We start from the raw sequence: 19,793 nt of genomic DNA, 5'->3' as shown, positions 1-19,793 counted from the left end.
CAATATTGAAAACTTAGATTTCTCGAACATCACATTGCAGATTCGTTAATATTTTGTATTTTCGATTATAAAGAATTATTCTTGAGTATTAGCTCATAGATTACACATGTCGACAAAAAAATTTTTTTTTTTTGTGTTTCTGTTCTAATGCTTGAATTCTGATTCCAAACATCGAAAAACACTCGGATATCCATTTTTAACCCTTAAAGTTTGCTTTTGTCTGATTTATGTTGATAAGTACGTTTTGAAGATTTTAAATGATTCTTATGAGGAATAGGCGGTAGCATTTTGATCATTTTAATTGCAAATTGTGAATTATGTCTGAACGGCAGTAGTGAGTGTTTACTAGTCTATTACTATTTAAAAAAGTATATTTGAATTGTAACAGCCGACTTTTATGTGGTACTTGGTTAGAAAATGGCACCAAGAAAGTGTAAACAGAATGTTGATTAATTCTGTTTTATTTGCGGTGAATTTATTAAAGTAAGAAGTAAGAAATTTGCTTCGGCAACGATTTTGAAGCATTGCGAAGCCTATGACGCTTATTATAATCTTAAAATACGGAATCAAGATAAGAAATGGGTGCCTCACGGTGCTTGTGTTAATTTCAAATTGGAAAATATAATGTGAAAGTGAAACCAATAGTAGAGCCTAAATAAATATTGATGCTACCGTTACATATCAAGTTAGGGCTAATGAAGCAATTTCTGTAAGCTCTAGATCATAATTCTGAAGCTATTGAATATTTAAAGAGATTATTTCCCAAATTATCTGAAGCTAAAGTTAAAACTGGTATTTTCGTTGGACCACAAATAAAATAAATAGTGAGCAGCGATGATTTCACAAAATTCCTTATTGCTCACGAAAAATAATCCTGGAAGCGTCTGAAAGCAGTAGTCAATTGTTTTTTTGGAAATCACAGAGTCGACAATTATGAAAAGTTCATTGAAACTATGCTTGAAAGTTTTAAATTGATGGGATGCAGAATGTCCCATAAACTCCATATGCTACATGCTCATCTGGACAAATTTAAACATAATATGGGTGCCTATTTAGAGGATCAGGGAGAACGTTTTTACCAAGATGTAATGGACTTTGAACGATATTACCAAGAGCAGTACAACGAGAGTATGATGGGGATTAATACGAGATTACATTTGGGGATTAATACGCACACGAACATAAAAGATCGATTAAAAAAAAAACATTTTTGAACATGATTTTTTGTTATTTTCTATTTGTTTGCTATTATTAGTCATAATTCTTGTATAAAAAAGACTTTGATGTTCAATAAAAACTTTTTTTATCGTAATTTTAAATAAAATTACAGAGGAAGTATAAAAATTTGTATGTATTTTTTGAAACTTAGTAAAATTGCTCTAGTTTCTACAAAAGCAAACTTTGATCGGAACAGTTATTTTTTTATTTATTTGTAACATAGGAGAAACCAAAATTTCACATTCAGGAGCCAGACTCAAAAATCGTGTTGACCGGTGTTATTTATAATACAAAATCCGAAGCGTCAATTTATTAATTTATATTAGTTAAAAATATAATAAATAATTGGCAACTCACTGTCATAATATGTCAATTGTCAATGGCCGTGTGTGGATTGTCATTTGTCAAATTTATAAAAATAATGCATGTTTTATTATTAGTGATTGTGAATTAAATAAATAAATAGAGTGCATTTGTGGATTAATAAAAACAACGTATAAATAATCCACACCGATATACTACAACATATGCTTCGAGAAGCGAAGCGAGGTAAAGTTGCCAAACACCATTTTTATGTGATATCGATTTTTCAGAAAGTTTGATGTTGAATTTTTTACACTTGCTCAAATTGCGTAGATTATATTTGATGAGAATGTTATTATTACGAAAATAACTGTAAGCCATGTCTTCAACGGGTTCTTAAACCTATACGGTAATCCTTGGCTCCCAATCCGTTTGAGTAATCTATGTTACTATAAACAATTCAAACTAATGTAATAAAAAAGCTATTACACTTGTCTCCATACCTTGCTCTGTCATATGCCATGAGTGAGCTAGCAAGCACGTGTACTAATATTGTCTTAAGTTATATCCAATAAGGATTTATAAATAAAATGCTATATGTATGTATTGTTTGTGTTGTAGAAGGCTGAAACATGTCGATGCCACACAGTAGTTCCAGTACAACAAGCTCCAGCACGAAACGCAAAGAAATATACAAGTATGTACATATCTTTACTGATTTGTTTCATATTTTTTTGTTCTGGTGAATTTATTCATAGCTACCACAATATATTATAGTTTAATTTTTTTTATAGTTTTATGGCAGGATTTGTTTATTTTCTCATTCCTTATGTTTTTTATTCTTACCTTGTATCCTTTATGTTTTCTGTTTAAATGAAAAAGAAGCCCAAAATATTTGTAAATTAAATGCAATAATTCAAACTTATTGCATACTGTGAAACATGCCTTTAACCATAGTAAATTTACAGTAAAGTTTATTTACTTTAGTATTTTTCTAATTATATAATGTTATTATTTATTTTTAAACCCTAACCAGATACCAAGCACCATGGCCTCTATACTCCATGAACTGGTCTGTGCGACCAGACAAGAGGTTCCGTCTGGCGCTGGGCAGTTTTGTTGAAGAATACAATAATAAGGTAAATATAAATAAGACCTTATCTACACCTTGATATTACTTGTATTTTGAAGCCTTTTTAAGGCGATACCTCAAGGTCCATTTTCATACATATTAAATTCATAATAAATTTTAAATCATAGTCATATTAAATTTTAAAGGCCGAAATATCCATGATTATTAATTATTTTTACATTTTTCTTTCAACTGCGAGAACTAATCACTAACTAGACGTGAATTTAAATTCTTTACTTGCCAATACTTGTTTAGTTACCCAGATTAAAGCCGAAACAAAATGTATGAAAATGGACCTTGAGGTATCGCCTTAAGTTATGTTTTATTTGTTATTATATTGTTAATATTTAAAAAAAGTTAAGTTGTATTAAGTTTTTCATAGATAGTTGTTTTATCAAGATCCCATTTATACTTTGATCAATCTTTGCTTGTAATGCCCAAGAAGTTATATGAAGGAACTGGGATAATCCTAAACTACTGATCTGATCCTAAAAAAATTTGCTATAAAAAGGTAATACTATAAGCTACATTTAAGCTTATAACATCATGGGATAGATGTAAGCTTAGTAAAATTAGGTTCCATCCATTACACTTCTACCTAAACCTTGGAGATAAAGGTGTGAGCTGATGTGTATTATTTTAAATCCAGGTACAGATCATATCATTAGATGAAGACACAAGTGAATTCAGTGCTAAGAGCACATTTGACCATCCATACCCCACCACCAAGATCATGTGGATCCCTGACAGCAAGGGGGTGTATCCTGACCTATTAGCAACTAGCGGTAAGTGTCAGTTACAGTACTTAGCAGTAAATATTCATTGCGCTCAAAAAAAATTAGCAGGTCAGCTGCTATATGCATGGGTGAGTGAAAGAAACAACGCTCTATGAAGCCATAATTATAACTTCTTTCTATTAATGGTCTATTTTTATCCCTTTTGTTATTCAGTAGTCTGGGTATATGGACTAAAGAATATTACATGATAAAAATTGAAACCGATTTATTGACTGACTTCTTTTGAATCAACTTATAAATGGAACAATGCATTTACGTTTTTTTACCAGGCGACTATCTCCGAATCTGGCGCGCCGGCGAACCCTACACTCTCTTCGAGTGTGTCCTCAACAACAACAAGAATTCTGACTTCTGTGCACCTCTCACCTCATTTGATTGGAACGAAGTGGACCCCAACTTGATTGGCACCAGTAGTATTGACACAACTTGTACAATCTGGGGTCTGGAGACAGGCCAGGTGTTGGGACGAGTCAATGAGGTGTCTGGACATGTTAAGACCCAACTTATTGCTCATGATAAGGTAAGGGTTGGTTGTGCATCATTTATTTATTTGTCATATTGATTAATTTTAAATCTCTTTTTGATATCTTTCAGGAAACTAGTTACTATATTTCTTCATTCAATTAATATTTGACAGGAAATTTACTAATTGACAAACTATACACACATAATTTTAGAAAAGTTAGAGGTTTGCCCTTGGGATTTGAATCTATGAACATTTGTCTTGATAGTCCATTCTACACCCAACAAGGCTGTTGCTGTTTTGTGTATTATAGTTTGTTTTACCGGTGAAGGAAACCTGCATACCTGAGAACTTCTCTATATTGAGGGTGTGTGAAGTTTACGAATCCACATTAGGCCAGCGTGGTGGACTAAGGCCTAATCCCTCTCAGTAGTAGAGGCCCATGCCCAGCAGTAACACGGTTATAATACAGGGCTTAACTATGTACATGAACTGCCCCATGTTTGAGACATGCGCAGTAGTGCAGCGGGCATGTGGTGATATGTGTGTGTGCAGGAGGTGTACGACATCGCGTTCAGCCGCGCGGGCGGCGGGCGCGACATGTTCGCGTCGGTGGGCGCCGACGGCTCCGTGCGCATGTTCGACCTGCGACACCTCGAGCACTCCACCATCATATACGAGGTACGCAGCTGGGATACGGTATTTATTCATTAACTATTTTAATGGTTTTTTGAATTTCTTAGACCAGCCAAAACTATATTTTACTCAACTCTTATACATACTTAATATATAAATCTACAGAATATTAAACAACAACGACAGTTTGAATGCAATGGTGTGCTTAACAACATGACAAGTTAAGCCTTGTGTCCGCCTCAGTAACAAGTTAGATAATGTTTGTCAGGACCCGCAGCACACGCCGCTGCTCCGGCTGGCGTGGAACAAGCAGGACCCGAACTACCTCGCCACGATCGCGATGGACGCGTGCGAGGTGATCATCCTGGACGTGCGCGTGCCGTGCACGCCCGTGGCGAGGCTCAACAACCACCGCGCATGCGTCAACGGCATCGCCTGGGCGCCGCACAGGTAACCATCACTATTTGTACATTAAGCTTACATGTCAAAACGGACTGTAATTTAGGAAATCATACAGAAGGCGACTTCTCAAAGTAATACTACTAAACAATCACCGCAGGCTGACTTTTGTAAATTTTGAAACTTGCAAGACTTACAACAAGTCGCATTTATTTTGAATTGCCACTAGTGTTAATGAATCTTGAAATTCTTGCGCAATTAAATTGTTAGTCTAAAGTTGTTTAAGAATAAAACTAAATTTGATTCTATTGTAGATAGATAACTACACTAAACCCGATAATCAAGTACATTGTAACATTCAACGAAAGGGACGCGGTGACCCTGACTATGTCATTAATTATGCCAAGTGACCCCAAACAACTATGGGAACAAGTGTCTGGCTCGTCATTACCATGTATCCAGCAGTTATCCAATGACATACTAGCAAAAAACATCCTAAAACAAAATAACAAATAAATATCCAAATTCCATATACTCATTCTAAATCTATTCTCATCATGATTAAGTATTTATTCTGTCCATTCAGCTCGTGCCACATTTGCACAGCGGGCGACGACCATCAGGCGCTAATATGGGACATACAACAAATGCCGCGCGCAATAGAAGACCCCATCCTGGCCTATACCGCAGCCGAGGGTGAAGTGAATCAAATACAGTGGGGCGCCACACAACCAGACTGGATCGCCATATGTTACAACAGGCACACTGAGATACTGCGCGTTTAAATGTAGAATGGGGTGGGGTTCGCCAGTTCCGGCTCGAAGGATCAAAATGTGTAAATGGGGATAATGAATAAAATTCTTGACATTGAACTGATTGGCAGATAATGTATGGCCTAAATCAGTGGCTTTGAGTTGTATTTTGGGTAATTTCGTCTCCTAAACGGGTTAGAACCAAACAGACCCAATAGACTCGCGAACTTCAAAAATTCCGAAATCATTTAACTTCGAAAAAAAAACTGAAGTTTTAAATTGTAGTAGAATCTTAAAACATAATTTAAAGTTTCCTTAATTCCTATTCGCCTCATTTACGGCACTTCAATTATAAGTTTAACTTCAAAGTGTTGATGAAAATAGTTTTGATACATTTGGAAAGAAATTATGATATTCTGATAAATACACTTGCCAACAAAACATTATTAATTTCACATCACAAAATATTTAAAAAAAAAATACGAAAATAATAATCTGAAAACCATGATCCCGAAAATGAAGGCCGTAATAAAAATTGAGCACATATTTTGATCCCTTGAACAAAGAACTGTGAAAGAAGGATAAGCAATGTGTCAGGAAGCTAGGTCCTGAGACAGAGTCTCTTTATATAAGATCTTTAGGACAAGGCGATTCTTGAATTGGTCATGCGGAGTTTGGTACTCAATGTACAGGGTGGTCCATTAAGGACTATTGTTATATATAATATTTTGGGCGGTCTAATATAACTTATACTGGTTGAAATATGTATAGAGTTCGTCACACTACTAACGCCGGCGGAATGCAGTAAATTGTGACGCGCATTTTCCTACAACTTATGAATGATCTTTTGTATGAAATTGCGTTTGACAGAATATTAGGAGACCTTTATTATCTACGAATTCTTACCTTGACTAAATATGTACCGTTTTCAATTTTTATAGTGGAGTGTTGGATATAATTGAAAAAATAGTATATTGATGGAAAACCAATGTTTAAGGTAATTCACTTAAAAAAAACTACACGCTATGTTTGTGTGGTACCGTTTGACCTAAGAGTTAAAGTATACTTTATTCATTAATAACACTCTGTATACAAAACGGAACTATTTTATATGAAAGACTGACAAAAATATTCCTTTATTTTTTGGTCTGGCAGGCCCTGGTTTTCGTTTCCAGGTGGGAAATATTCGGTGTAAGTTCCAACACATTTGCCTTGGACCTCCCAACTTGAAATCAGGTGGTTGTTCGTGAAAACTAAACCAAATACGTTTTGCTGTTGAGTAAAGAATGTTACTGCGACCAGTTTATTTGGGGGGAGGCGGGAGTATATTATCTAGTTCTGTCGATAAATTAATCTGTTTTCGATTCATAATTTCTTGATAAACTTTTGTCTCTATAATACTTATTATGATATGTTTTTGATCTATATTCGGATACAAAATTATACTAGGAATATAAGACAATTTCGCATTTATAATACAATTTCTTCATAACATTAAAAGATTTTAGAGCAAATTCGATTATAGGCCATATGTGTACAATGTAAAATATAAGTGTGGTAAAAGAAGATTTTGTCAAGTGCACACATATTTTTAAATTCTGTGCTTTCTTCACTCACAATCTTAATTTCTGCTCATTGGTATTTATTATTACAGTCATCTACCAATCAAAACTAAGATGTATTCACCAACTACTTTCAGAATGTACACAAAAAAAAACAAAATACAGTTATCTAGTGTGTTAAACAATATACATTCTTTGAATAAGTTCCAAAATCGCATAGGTATTTAGCGTTTTGCACAATATTCGAAATATTTACATAAATCTTCAATATTCTTTAATTTCTGTAACTATAGATGTAAAATCAACTTTGTTCTAAAATCTGCTTTATATTCACTTATTTCCATAAATGAGTAATATCACAATAGAGCCCATGTTGAAATCTTAATTAGTGAGTGTTGTGACTCCCTGTAGCGAAATTTTGTGGGTCGAAAGAATAACACATTTTAAAATTAAATCGTAATATGTATAATATTTATGCATAAAATGATTGTACCTCAAAAAATGACCCACAAAGATCAGTGTTATTAACAGAAAATAGTATTATAAGGACTAGATTATGTGTTAATTTATACAAATAATAAATATAAGGCTTCCTTTATACTATGGAAAAAATAAATTATAAAATCCAAATATTTAATCTTTACTTACTATACTAATAACATATTGTGTTACCATACAAGTATTTGATTTTTGGTAGATATTCTGCTGAAAATCGCAACTAATTTCAGACATATAATAATGTAGTAAACATGCGATAATTTTTTACAGTTAGGTAATCTGTCATGATTATATAAAACCCTTTTATATACAGTCCACTGATTTCTGTTGCTTTATAAAGTAACACTTTTTTATTGAACTTTTTATAAATATCTTTTTTATTAATAATATTTTGCTACAACTAGTAGGGTTAATTGTTTTGTTATTCAAAATAATTTTTGAACATCACACAATCTTTAAACAGTAGAAAAGATATTAGAACTATACTTTAAAAATATGACCTATCTCATACATTTAGCCTTCATTAATAATGTTTCATAAATAGGAGCTTGAGGTAATAAACTTTATTTATCTCATTACTCATTAAAATGTTAATCAGAGACCTACAAAGTGTGTTAATTCAAGGTGCTTTTTGAAATCTATGAAATCATTCAAGAATCATTCATTGTCCATTGTAGACAAGACGACAGTGCTATCATCCAGATCTTTGTCCTAAAGCAAACTCTCATAAACCTTCAACAGTGATCCTGGTGTTCTTGGTTTAAAATCTTTCAAAACATGCTCAAAATGCTCCATGGTTACTGCTGGGCAATCGAGATTCCTCTCTAGAGCTCTCAAGGCTGCTTCATGGCATAACGCGTTAAGTTCAGCGCCAGAAAACCCGTCGGTCCTAGTTGCAAGACTGTGCGAGTTAATGTCACAGGTACTCATTTTTTCAAGCTTCAGTTCCAAAATCTGTAACCTTGTCTCGAAATCTGGCAAGGGTACGTAAATAAGCCGATCTAATCGCCCCGGTCGAAGCAACGCCCTGTCCATTCTATCAGGTCTGTTTGTTGCGGCTAATATTGTAACGGAATTTAGGGGCACCACACCATCTAACTCCGTAAGTAGTTGCGCCAAAACCCTTTCATGTACTCCGGCTTCGCCCGCACCTCTCTCGCCTCCGATAGCGTCCATCTCATCAAAGAATATCACTGAAGGAGCTACTTGCCTAGCTTTCGTAAATAAATCGCGTACAGCACGCTCTGACTCGCCTACCCATTTTGAAAATAACTCTGGACCTTTTATGGATAAAAAGTTGAGCCCACTTTCAGTCGCCAGTGCTTTTGCTATCATAGTCTTAGAACAGCCTGGAGGTCCGTAAAGCAAGACTCCGGCTGGCGGCCGTATACCTAAACGCTTAAAACTTTCGCCATGTTTTAGCGGCCATTCAACTGTTTGATCGAGTTTTAACTTCAAATCTTGTTGTCCACCAATGTCTGTCCACCTCACATTTGGTACTTCTATTAATAACTCGCGCATGGCACTTGGTCTAACTACAGTTAGTGCGGCAATTAAATCTTCTTTTTCTATGGATTCGCTGCACCTCTTTATACATTTCATGGAAGCTTGTGTACATAAATTAACAATGTCGGCAGCAACATAGCCGTGAGCCAAGTCAGATATTGTCTCAATATCTTTTTCAGGTATTCTGTGGGGAAGATTTTTAAGTAAACTGTAAAGTATTTCCCTCCTTCTAATCCTATCTGGCACAGGGACCTCAATTTCTTTGTCTAATCTTCCAAATCTTCTCAGCATTGGGTCTATAGCTTCTGGTTTCCTGGTAGTAGCAAGAATAAAGACTCTTCTATTCTCATCATGAAGGTTATCCAAGAAAGAAACAAATGCTGATGTCACTCTTCTCTCCTGTTCTGTGCTGCCTGAGGATCGTTTAGGACATATAGTTTCAATTTCGTCTACCAAGATAATACTGGGTTCATTCTCTATTGCTTTATCAAACAAATTTCTCATGGTTCTTTCAGTTTCCCAAAATACTTGCTAAATATGGCTGGTCCATTGACCTCAACATGATAACAATTGAGATTTTCTATCAGGTACTTGCATAGTGCAGTCTTACCAATACCTGAATGGCCATAGATGAGAAGACCTCTTGTCGGCTGATAGTTTGCTGTTAAACCGTCTTTGTTAAAAGATATTTGGATAAATGTCTGAACCTCTTCTAAAATATCATTAACTCCACCTAATAATGCTGGTCTTTTCTTTACCTTCTGTATCACTTCTCTATCTATGTTCCAAACAGTGTTCTCTTTAAGTACATACCATTTAATTTCTTCACTTTGATTTTTCGATTTAACACTTATGATTTCAATCTCTAATTTCTTACCAAAGTAATAATAAACTAATCGACTGCCATGTGACACAAAATGGTTATAAAATGTTGTTTTAATATATCACAAATATCTGACTCAGTTTTGTGGTTCAATGTTTTGATGGTAATTGAGGTTGCATCTGGTATTTCTTCTTTTAAGACTGAAACTGTTACTGTCTTGCCATCACTGCTCCACGATGCAGGAAGGTCTAAAAGTACATTAAACTTTTGAGTATCTTTAGATCAGGTTAACCATAAATTGAATTTACAGGAGTTTCCAAGAAACAATTCGGTGTCTTCTAACAGGCAAAAGTTTTACTAAGAAATGCTATTGATTCATATAGGATATAGAGGATATAATTATATTCTAACCATTATCATAATGATCACTTTAAAACAGTGGTTCCGCTATTGTACAAGTCTGGCAACTGATAGGGAGTATCACTACAATAAATTATAAATAACGAATGTATTGCACCTACAATAGACAAAAGTAACTGAAGTAGGAGTTGGCAAATACGGGCAATAATTTATTGAAACAAGTAAGTAGGTACTACTGATTTTGGCTTACCGGCAGCGCTCAATATAACTGCAGCCGGCGAAGAACCTTTAGAAGGCCACATCCTCTTAACCATGGTCGGAGCTCCCTCCCTGCACAATTCCAAGGCACCACCAATCACAGAACCTATCAGCGTTCCTGCTGAGGGATACCAACGACAGCATCCTTAGGAGCTCCATCTGGCGGCGCCCCTGTCCTCTCCAACCATGTATACAGTCTCCCCATCCTCAATGTAAGGGCATTTTAATTGATTCTTAGTGCAGTTCAACTCTGCATGAATATTCTTGTCGTTTGAGGTTATTGTACAACCGCAGCGGTCACAGTCAACCCACAATGTCTTCTTTGCTTGCTTTGGTGGCATTTTTGTAATAAAATCTTTATCACGGACTTGTTTTTATTAAATTGTGCATATAATTTATTATTCAAAGGTTTAAAAATAGGCTAGAAAATTGAGGTTACTATTGATAAATAAAACGCAACTGTCAGTTCTCACTTAATAAGGTTCAATTTCGCGTGTTTCGCGTAACTGTCACGTCAGCCGGCTAACATTTCAAGCACGAAAAGGTATGCGTATGAAATACAAATATCTTATCTTGTATGTCTGGATATTCTGAGTTATGGAAACTATTATAAATATATTATATATATTTTTTATTAATATTACAATAGCTTTCGAAGCGAATTCAAAATACACATAAATTAAATTGAATGAACTACTTACAGCACATATTGAGCCGTAATGTCGCTAGCTTTAAAAAGCAAAAAAAAAAGCAAAATGTTAATTGTCAAACCTAAAGTCAATAATTTGACAACTTGGCTGCGTTTCATGAATCATATTTTTTTATACATAAACATCATAAAAATAATTATAAATGTTGAAGTATAAGTCTAATTACTAACGATAATAAACAGCTGCTTTACAGCAGCTAGTTGATAGTGATTATTGTACATATAGTGTTAAATAGTTAGCAGAATGACTGTAGCGGAGTTTTTTAGTTGTTCCCTGCTAGCCTTTGGGGCTCCACTGGCCATGTTCGCTATGACGGTAGCGAACGATCCGGTGCGCATCATCATCATGATCGCAGCAGCGTTTGGATGGTTGTTGTCGTTTTTGTTGTCTTCGCTGGTGTGGTACGCAGTGGTACCTCTCAGATCTTACCTAGCGTTTGGGATGGTGTTTGCTATAATACTACAGGTCAGTAGATATCTAGCTTCCATAAAACATAAACCAGAGTCAACAATGAAGCCACTAACTATTACCTTTGTATTGTATTCAGTACTTAGTCAATATTTGGATAATCATTGATGAGTGGGTAGATATCTTTACATGTTGTTATATCGTTGCAGTATTTATGCATGATAAAGTATTTTATCTTCAGAGAACTTACCTGCATTATTACCTGCCTTCTGCCACAAAAAATGTAAACAGGTTTAAGAACAAACTTGACAAATATTTTGCTGGGAAGTGAAACCATTATCAAGAATTACAGGATATAAGCATTTCAGTTAAATGAACTGTCTGCCTGATAACAAATATATATTTTTTTTTATTCTAGGAATTATTCCGCTACTTCATGTACCTGCTGCTCAGGAAGACGGAGGCAGGATTAAAGGAAATATCTGAGAACCACGAGATTGGCAGCAACAAGCTGGAGATGGCTTACGTGTCTGGTCTGGGCTTTGGTACAATGAGTGGTGCCTTTGCCCTTGTCAATGTGTTGGCTGACTCGGTAAGTGTCAATTATTAAAATAAATTAGACTTAATTTTTGTAGTAAAAATAATGAATATACTAATACTTGAAATTAAAAATATGGATAAATTCAGAGAATGTTTTTTTATCATTGAGCACTTGTTTTACATGAGTTGACATAAGACATTTATGTGAAGACTTCATGATTACTACTTTCATTCATAGTAATTTAGTTTTCTTCATTTCATTTCCAATGGGGCTAATTGTTATCCTCAAATAGAATTGCTCTTGTAAATTGTTATATTTGAAATAACACACCTCTGACATTGCTCAAAATCCAATGTTTCATTGAAAATTTATTTCCAGATAGGACCAGGCACGCTAGGCCTGCGTGGCGGCACAGAGTACTTCTTCGTGACCAGTGCGGCGATGACGCTCTGCATGATACTCCTAAACACTTTCTGGAGTGTAATATTCTTCAGTGGATTCGATGACAGAAATTACAAGAAGGTTGCATGGGTTGTTCTATCACATTTCTTTGTATCATCACTAAGCCTGTTGAACAGAAAGGAACTGTATGTGGCAACTATACTACCCTCCTACATTGTGCTAGCAATCACAGCATACATAGCCTTCAGATCGGCCGGTGGGACTAGTAAAAGCCTTCTACAAAGTTTTACACATAGATCATAGGCCGGGTAAGATTGTTAAAAGTTGTTACCCTATAGAAAGTGTGTTAAAAGTATTCTTTGTTGCAGAATGCCACTGTGTTTGTTCTAATTATCAAAAATATGAACCACATGATTTTATGTGAATGAAAAATATATATATTATTTTTTTGATTTAAAACATGCCGCTAGATATAGATGAACCTTTATACCCTAGTATATTATAAAAAAATTATCACACAGCTACAGCTTTATGCTAAATAGATAGAAACAGTAAAAAGTCCACTTGAAGGGTTTGAATCATTAGGAAGATTAGTGGAATGCCCCCGTCGCAGTTACCTGCAGACCACAAGTATCTTTGGTCAATAGAGTACACATCATTTAATGGAGCAGCAAGAATGATGAATTTTCAGTTCTAATCTCCAGATTGGGTAGTCAAAATTAATTATAATTTTTTTCTAAATTAGATATAAGAATTGTTTGGAATTATTATGTCCTTGATGTAGGAATTTTAATACTTTCCTTTTGTCATATAGGTCGATAATACTTGGAGATAATTGGATTTCACTAATGGTAATTCTTTGAGGTACACATGTGTGGTGTGTGATGTAATGTATCACACAGTAGGTTTCTGTTATATAAAATTGCCAAATGTTGACATTGTTTATCGAATTTTATGATAACACCATATTAATTGTAGTCCAGTGCCTTTCCGTGCCTGATGCAAAACAATTTATAAGGGCTTTGCCACACTGTGTGTGAACTATCGTTGCATATCTTGTAAACTACAAAATATTAAGCAAATATTAAGCTAGGTACATAATTTCACAAAAGTTGCATCATCTAGACTAAGTTTGATGCATAATATAAATACAAAACGAAATACAGTTGACGACTGTTCCCACGTAGTGTGGCAAGCTCCTTAGTCCTCCATGTCGAGTTTAACTTAGTTATGTATTATTCAGAAATATTTTTGCCTATTATTTAAAATTTGCTTGACTGATTTTAATTATTTAGAGTTAGCTTCTCTATTTAACAGAAGGACTTTGATTTGCTCTTTCTAAATATAATTTACTCTAAGATTATCGAAAACTGATCCTTTTTTATTTTATTAATAATTTACCAGACAACTGTGTACTATTTCGAGGATTTTATTTGTTGCTATTATTAATTTTTCTAACACTTCCTGAGATTTCACTATTTCATCCTCATAAAGGTAAAGGTTGGTGCATTTAAGCTTGCAGCACATCGCTTCTAAATTGATTATTGAAAAATGGACTTTACTTAAGCAAAATACTGATTCTATGAACTGAATGTTATTTTCTCAATATAATGTGAATGTGTAACCAGATCTTATCTCGAAGAGTGTGCCAGATACGATTTTTATTATATCTTTGCAGTAAGTGTGCGCCAACCTTTAAATATTATATCGAATGGTACAATAAAACAAGAAACATTTATTAGTTTAATTATTTATTTAATTTATACATAGCTATTGAGACATTCCTTATACTATGAAATATCGGACGGATTACATTGTTACAAATAAATAATAACAAAAAGTGAAGAACCAATCAGTTACAGATATAAATAATGTTTTTTTACAAATAAAATTTTTAAAATTGTTTTTTCTTTTATTTGCCTAATGTGGTAACAGTTTTTTATAATTTGTTTAGTCCCAAGCCATAAGCTATTAAAATATAGTTGAAATAATTATAGTTAAATAGAATTCTGGTCACTCACAATGGACTAGCATTGAAGATATGCATAATGCCGGCGCCACACATAGCAAAAATATTTTCAAAAATTGTTCAAATATTTGTCTGTGTGTGACGCCGGCATAACTGTTCAAATGTGTGGCAAAGTCTGTTCAAATGTGTGGCAAAGTCTGTTCAAATGTGTGGCAAAGTCTGTCCAAATATTTGTCTGTACGTGGCGCCGGCATAACAATATATCATTGACAACTGTTGCCAAACCAAAAAAACTAATACATAAATCAGTAAACTGTTTACCATGGGATTTTTTTATCATGTACTTAGATTTTGGTTTTTAGTTCAGACAGCAAGCATATAAAATATTAATACAGCCAAATCTTTGTTTTATGATTTGTTTTTTTACTATCACAAAAAATATGCCTACATAAAATACATATATAAATTCTAGTGTGACATGCATCGGCGAACACAGTTTGAAGCTAGTGGCATCTCGTGCAACTAACTTTCTACAAACTACAAGTATTACCTAATTATAAATATATATATAGAAAGCTTTCATACAGTATTATGTATCAGATCTATTATTGCAAATGAGATAGATTAAATCTTGTGCCCATCAGATATTAATGTGGAATGAGATATACAAAGGATTGCGATTCCTTTACAATGGTCATGCAGAACACATATATTTTGTACGGGTGCAGTAGCTTTTGAAACACAACTGTAGAATTGACTACCTAACTCAGATAAATGTTTATAAAAAGCTCATAATAAAAATTGGTTTGTACAATGTGCAAATATTTGTTTAAGTATGTATTGATAAATTTATGAATTTTAGTTGCAAAAAAAAACATATCTTACTACAAAATAATATTTAACCCATACTTTACACACACTTTCGCGTCAGTGAATGATAATTCTCAACTTATATTTGATCCAACAATAAATCAAATAATTTATAGTCCTATTTACTACATACTAGTAGGTACTAAATATCTTCACATAGCAGCTTCCGGAGACTCGTCAGCAAGCTGAGCCAGCAATGAATCAACAGTCCAGATATTATCAGCAGTGTCCAATTCCTCCTCTGGTATAAACTTATTGAGAATCTCCAGGACTGCATCAATACCGTCAGCACCTGTTATACCACCTCCCACTTCTGCCAGGGTATTCACTGTCTCCATATTCTTCCGATCTGAACTATAGAATAAACATGACTTGTTAGATAAATTACATCCTTCAGAAGATAGGATTGGAACATAATATGTTACATACCATAATTTGGTTTCATTTTGTGTGTCTTAAACATGAATACTGAATAGTACGGTGAAGTTCCATCTAGTTCCTTATACTAATGATTGTAGCTTTCACAGAATAAAAAATGATGTATTTCATATGTTTAACATATTTAAATTTGGTATTATAACTGAATTTCATGCTTCATTTGAGCTATGACTATCTTATTAAGAAAACTAGTATCAGCCGCGATATACCCTATGCTGTGTGATATTAAATACTTACACAGGTGCAACAATTATCTCCTTTTCCAGTATATCTTGCAAATCATCCACATCAGGTATGGTTGGGATGTCATCACTCAAGTCTGGTGATTTTTCTGGTAGAATATACTCCCTATGGGCACAGGAAATCATTATATTGGTGCTTAGAAGTACCTATTTTTTTTATATGTTAGGCATTGAAGGTTTGGGAGGATGGGGACGGATTATATTGACTTAACTGAGAACCTTTTATGTGTACACTACTCTGATAATATAATAAATATATTATCAACAAAAATATTGAAACTGGGCACCCTTTTTTGTTGTGCTGGAATCTGGATACAGGCTAAGACCATTATGGTGAAATGCCTTTCTCAATGATTATTACTCATGTATACAATTTTGCCCAGTGTACACAATTAAACTAAAAAAAATATGTGTAAGGTATATCTTTTTTTATATTATACATGGTCATTTTGACATAGTGTTAATTAATGATACCACAAAATATTATTCATCTTTACATCAGCTAACATTGTGCCAAAAGTCTTCTATGAATATTTTCACTAAAATTCCAGTTTTACTTTACATATTTTCTGATCATTTTATAGTTTAATGTGTGCATGTGTTTCTGACTGAAAGTTTGATGTAGTTGCTTAGTGTAGTAGTAGTTGCTTGTAAAATTAAAGGTACTTTTTATTAATATTAATTTTGTTCAAAAATTGGTGATTTTATCTGCTGTTAGTGCTACATACTTATTGTAATGTATTATTTTCAAGAAAAGTAAATGCTTTAATTCAGTAACGCAATGTCAAAATGACTTTCTATATTTATTTAGACACACCAGTAGTATATGCATTAATAAAATTACTAAACACACTTATATAAAAAAAATCTGATGCACATGCCCATTAAAGGTATGTGCAACATTCACCTAATATGAGTAACATTATTATACAATTTTATAGGGCAGATAGTAGGGAGAGTAATTTAAAAGGTACCAATAAAATACTAACAAACAAAAAGAAAAAAAAAACAATATAAAAATATAAAATAAAGTAACAAAAACGATCTATTCTAATTTGTCAATTAGTGGATCAGTGCAGTTCTATGTATTGTTTTATTAAATATATATTTTTTAACATCCATCTTCTTGCTTTTTTAAAATAATGATGTTCCGTATTCGGACTTCGGAGTATATTATACTTACCTACGTATTGTAATAAAGCGCAAAGGATACTTACTTCGCCTCGATGTGCGTCCCTTCCGCCCAGACGCCCACTTTTTTTGGTTCCATCATTCTATTGGAAAGCGAATCATTCATGATTTCGTTCAAACTTTATTATTTATATTTTTTAGAATTATTTGTTTTGAGCAAAGTTTCCATGTTTACAGTTTGCTCTTGAAAATCGAATTAAAAAACTAAAATGTCAAACTGTCACATCGCATATTAATAAATCATAATACTAGCATTACGTACAGATAATAATTCGGTGATTGTATTATTTAAAATGATTAAATTTTAATGTATTTCTAAAGATATTTTAGCGACTTAGGTAGCACGGGTGGTATGTAATGGGGTGCTATCCAAACTTGACAGATTATAGCCAATGTTACGCCATTCTATTTAGTTTTAAACTAGTCTCATATTATCTCTATCTCATATATCGAAAAAGGTCTATACGAGAGTTAGTGTGTGTTGACAATGCCGATAATTTTTTTTTACGTTTTTACAATATCCCGTTATTCGGTAATTTATAATGGAGTACCTGGTCAGAGAATTTCACACGTGACTAAAATGTTTTTATTAGCATAGATGCGTTGCCCGACCTCTAGGCTGGCAAGACGAAATGAAGGTAATTGCCCTACATTCACTTAGACACGCTCCTACCAACGTCGCGGCTAGTCGGTGTACTATTTGTATTTTTTTAATTAAATGTGGAAAAATGCCTTCCTGTGTTTTTAGACATTGTACAAATTATACTGCAACAGTGAAAGAAAAAAACATTTCATTTCATGCGTAAGTATACACTATTTTAACTTATTTTGTATCAAATAACCGAACGAATTTTATTCTCGACTGTCATGGCGACGACGGTCGCCGCTCGTGCCATGTCAATATAATTTTGCGAGCTGCTAGACGAAGATGGGTAATGAATGTAACAGGCTTTATTAAACTACTATTTTAGTATTATAATATAGAACGGCATAAAATAAAATCATGTATTTAGGTAATAGTTGAATGTAATAAATACATACATACATACATAACATCACGCATTTTATCCCCGAAGGGGTATGCAGAGGCGCAACTAGGGCACCCACTTTTCGCCAAGTATGTTCCGTCCCATGATGTGATAGGGGGCGAGCCTATCGCCATATCGGGCACAAATTCCAGACTCCGGGCTGATACTGAGCAGAAAACCCAAATATCACTTTGCCCGACCCGGGATTCGAACCCAGGACCTCAGAGCGTTATTGTACCGGACGTGCAATACAACTACGCCACCGAGGCAGTCAGTCATGTAATAAATACTTGTAAATATTTACTATTGTTCTTTTGTTTGAATAATAGAATCCCTAAAGATCGATTGCTGAAAGAGAAATGGTTGAGTGTAATTAGGACTCAAAGGTGTGAGGATTATTGGTTGCCAACTGCATATTCTACTGTCTGTTCCGATCATTTTCGAGCGAGCGATATATACGTCACCAAAACAATGTTCGGAGGCTAAAAAAGCAGTTCCTTTAAATAAGGTAAGTAAAAGTTTATTATTTTAATGCCTCTTAAGGTTTTTTTGCTTCAACTGTCGATGACAACAGACATCAGTCTTGATTACAATTGGTGACTACCAACAAAGATTCAATATATATATCATTTCTTATACCTACAGGACAATAAAAAAATTTGAGTTTTATAATTTTGTAATTATTATCATAATAAAAATTTATTATTTATGTTGTCTCCTCAATTATTATAATTGATTTAAAATGTTCTTTTATAATTATTTCAGCAAGAAGACCGAAATGTTATATCACCAAACAGCTTGGACGAAGATAGCCTGTCTGACTTAGATTCCATTTTAGATATCCCGAGGAAAGCATATTGGAAGATAAAAATTAGAAATAATTCTTTAGATAAACAAAACATGCAAATGAAAAATTATAATTTGGTGAGAAAAAATAAAAGACTCCATGAAAAATGTAGTAATTTAAAGCATATTGTATCAGAGTTACAAAAGAAAAAATATTTATCAATAGATCAGTTTAATGAATTGGATCTTCAAGCTGAAGATGTAAAATTTACTAACAGACTGGTTCAAAAAAGCAAGTTTAAGGGATATCTTTGTGAATATACTACAGCTTTAAGAAAATTTGCAGTCACTTTACATTATTATTCTGTAGATGCCTACAAATACGTCAGACAAGTGTTTATTAGATCTTTACCACACCCTCGCGTTATAGGGAAATGGTATAAGAACAGTTCTGGTGATCCGGGATTTAACAAACAAGCTCTGGATATTTTAGAAAAAAAA

At 33.8% G+C, this 19,793-nt stretch overlaps 3 protein-coding genes and 1 pseudogene across 3 annotated transcripts; 2 read left to right on the top strand and 2 right to left on the bottom strand.

Moving 5' to 3' along the window:
* Positions 1–1,591: 1,591 nt before the first annotated feature.
* LOC115444695 (DDB1- and CUL4-associated factor 7) lies at positions 1,592–7,511 on the top strand. The gene is made up of 8 exons (XM_030170574.1): positions 1,592–1,767; positions 2,143–2,218; positions 2,558–2,660; positions 3,303–3,438; positions 3,720–3,970; positions 4,469–4,594; positions 4,818–4,999; positions 5,535–7,511. The coding sequence occupies exons 2-8, from the start codon at positions 2,154–2,156 to the stop codon at positions 5,731–5,733; spliced, it is 1,062 nt and encodes a 353-aa protein (XP_030026434.1). The 5' UTR covers positions 1,592–1,767; positions 2,143–2,153; the 3' UTR covers positions 5,734–7,511.
* Positions 7,512–8,317: 806 nt separating this feature from the next.
* On the bottom strand, positions 8,318–11,276 carry LOC119190412 (annotated as a pseudogene).
* A 197-nt stretch (positions 11,277–11,473) lies between these two features.
* Positions 11,474–14,671, top strand: LOC115444696 (gamma-secretase subunit Aph-1). Its single transcript, XM_030170575.2, has 3 exons — positions 11,474–11,882; positions 12,244–12,417; positions 12,745–14,671. Exons 1-3 carry the CDS (start codon positions 11,661–11,663, stop codon positions 13,069–13,071), a joined length of 723 nt encoding a protein of 240 aa, XP_030026435.1. The 5' UTR covers positions 11,474–11,660; the 3' UTR covers positions 13,072–14,671.
* On the bottom strand, positions 14,503–17,750 carry LOC115444699. The gene is made up of 3 exons (XM_030170578.2): positions 17,505–17,750; positions 16,283–16,393; positions 14,503–15,961 (listed from the first exon to the last, which is right to left on the bottom strand). Exons 1-3 carry the CDS (start codon positions 17,582–17,584, stop codon positions 15,760–15,762), a joined length of 393 nt encoding a protein of 130 aa, XP_030026438.1. The 5' UTR covers positions 17,585–17,750; the 3' UTR covers positions 14,503–15,759.
* Between the last annotated feature and the right edge of the window lie 2,043 nt (positions 17,751–19,793).

Source organism: Manduca sexta, chromosome 24, assembly GCF_014839805.1.
Source record: "Manduca sexta isolate Smith_Timp_Sample1 chromosome 24, JHU_Msex_v1.0, whole genome shotgun sequence".
Lineage (NCBI taxonomy): Eukaryota > Metazoa > Arthropoda > Insecta > Lepidoptera > Sphingidae > Manduca > Manduca sexta.
Note: the sequence above shows the minus strand (reverse complement) of the source record. Positions and strands in the feature narration are given on the sequence as shown.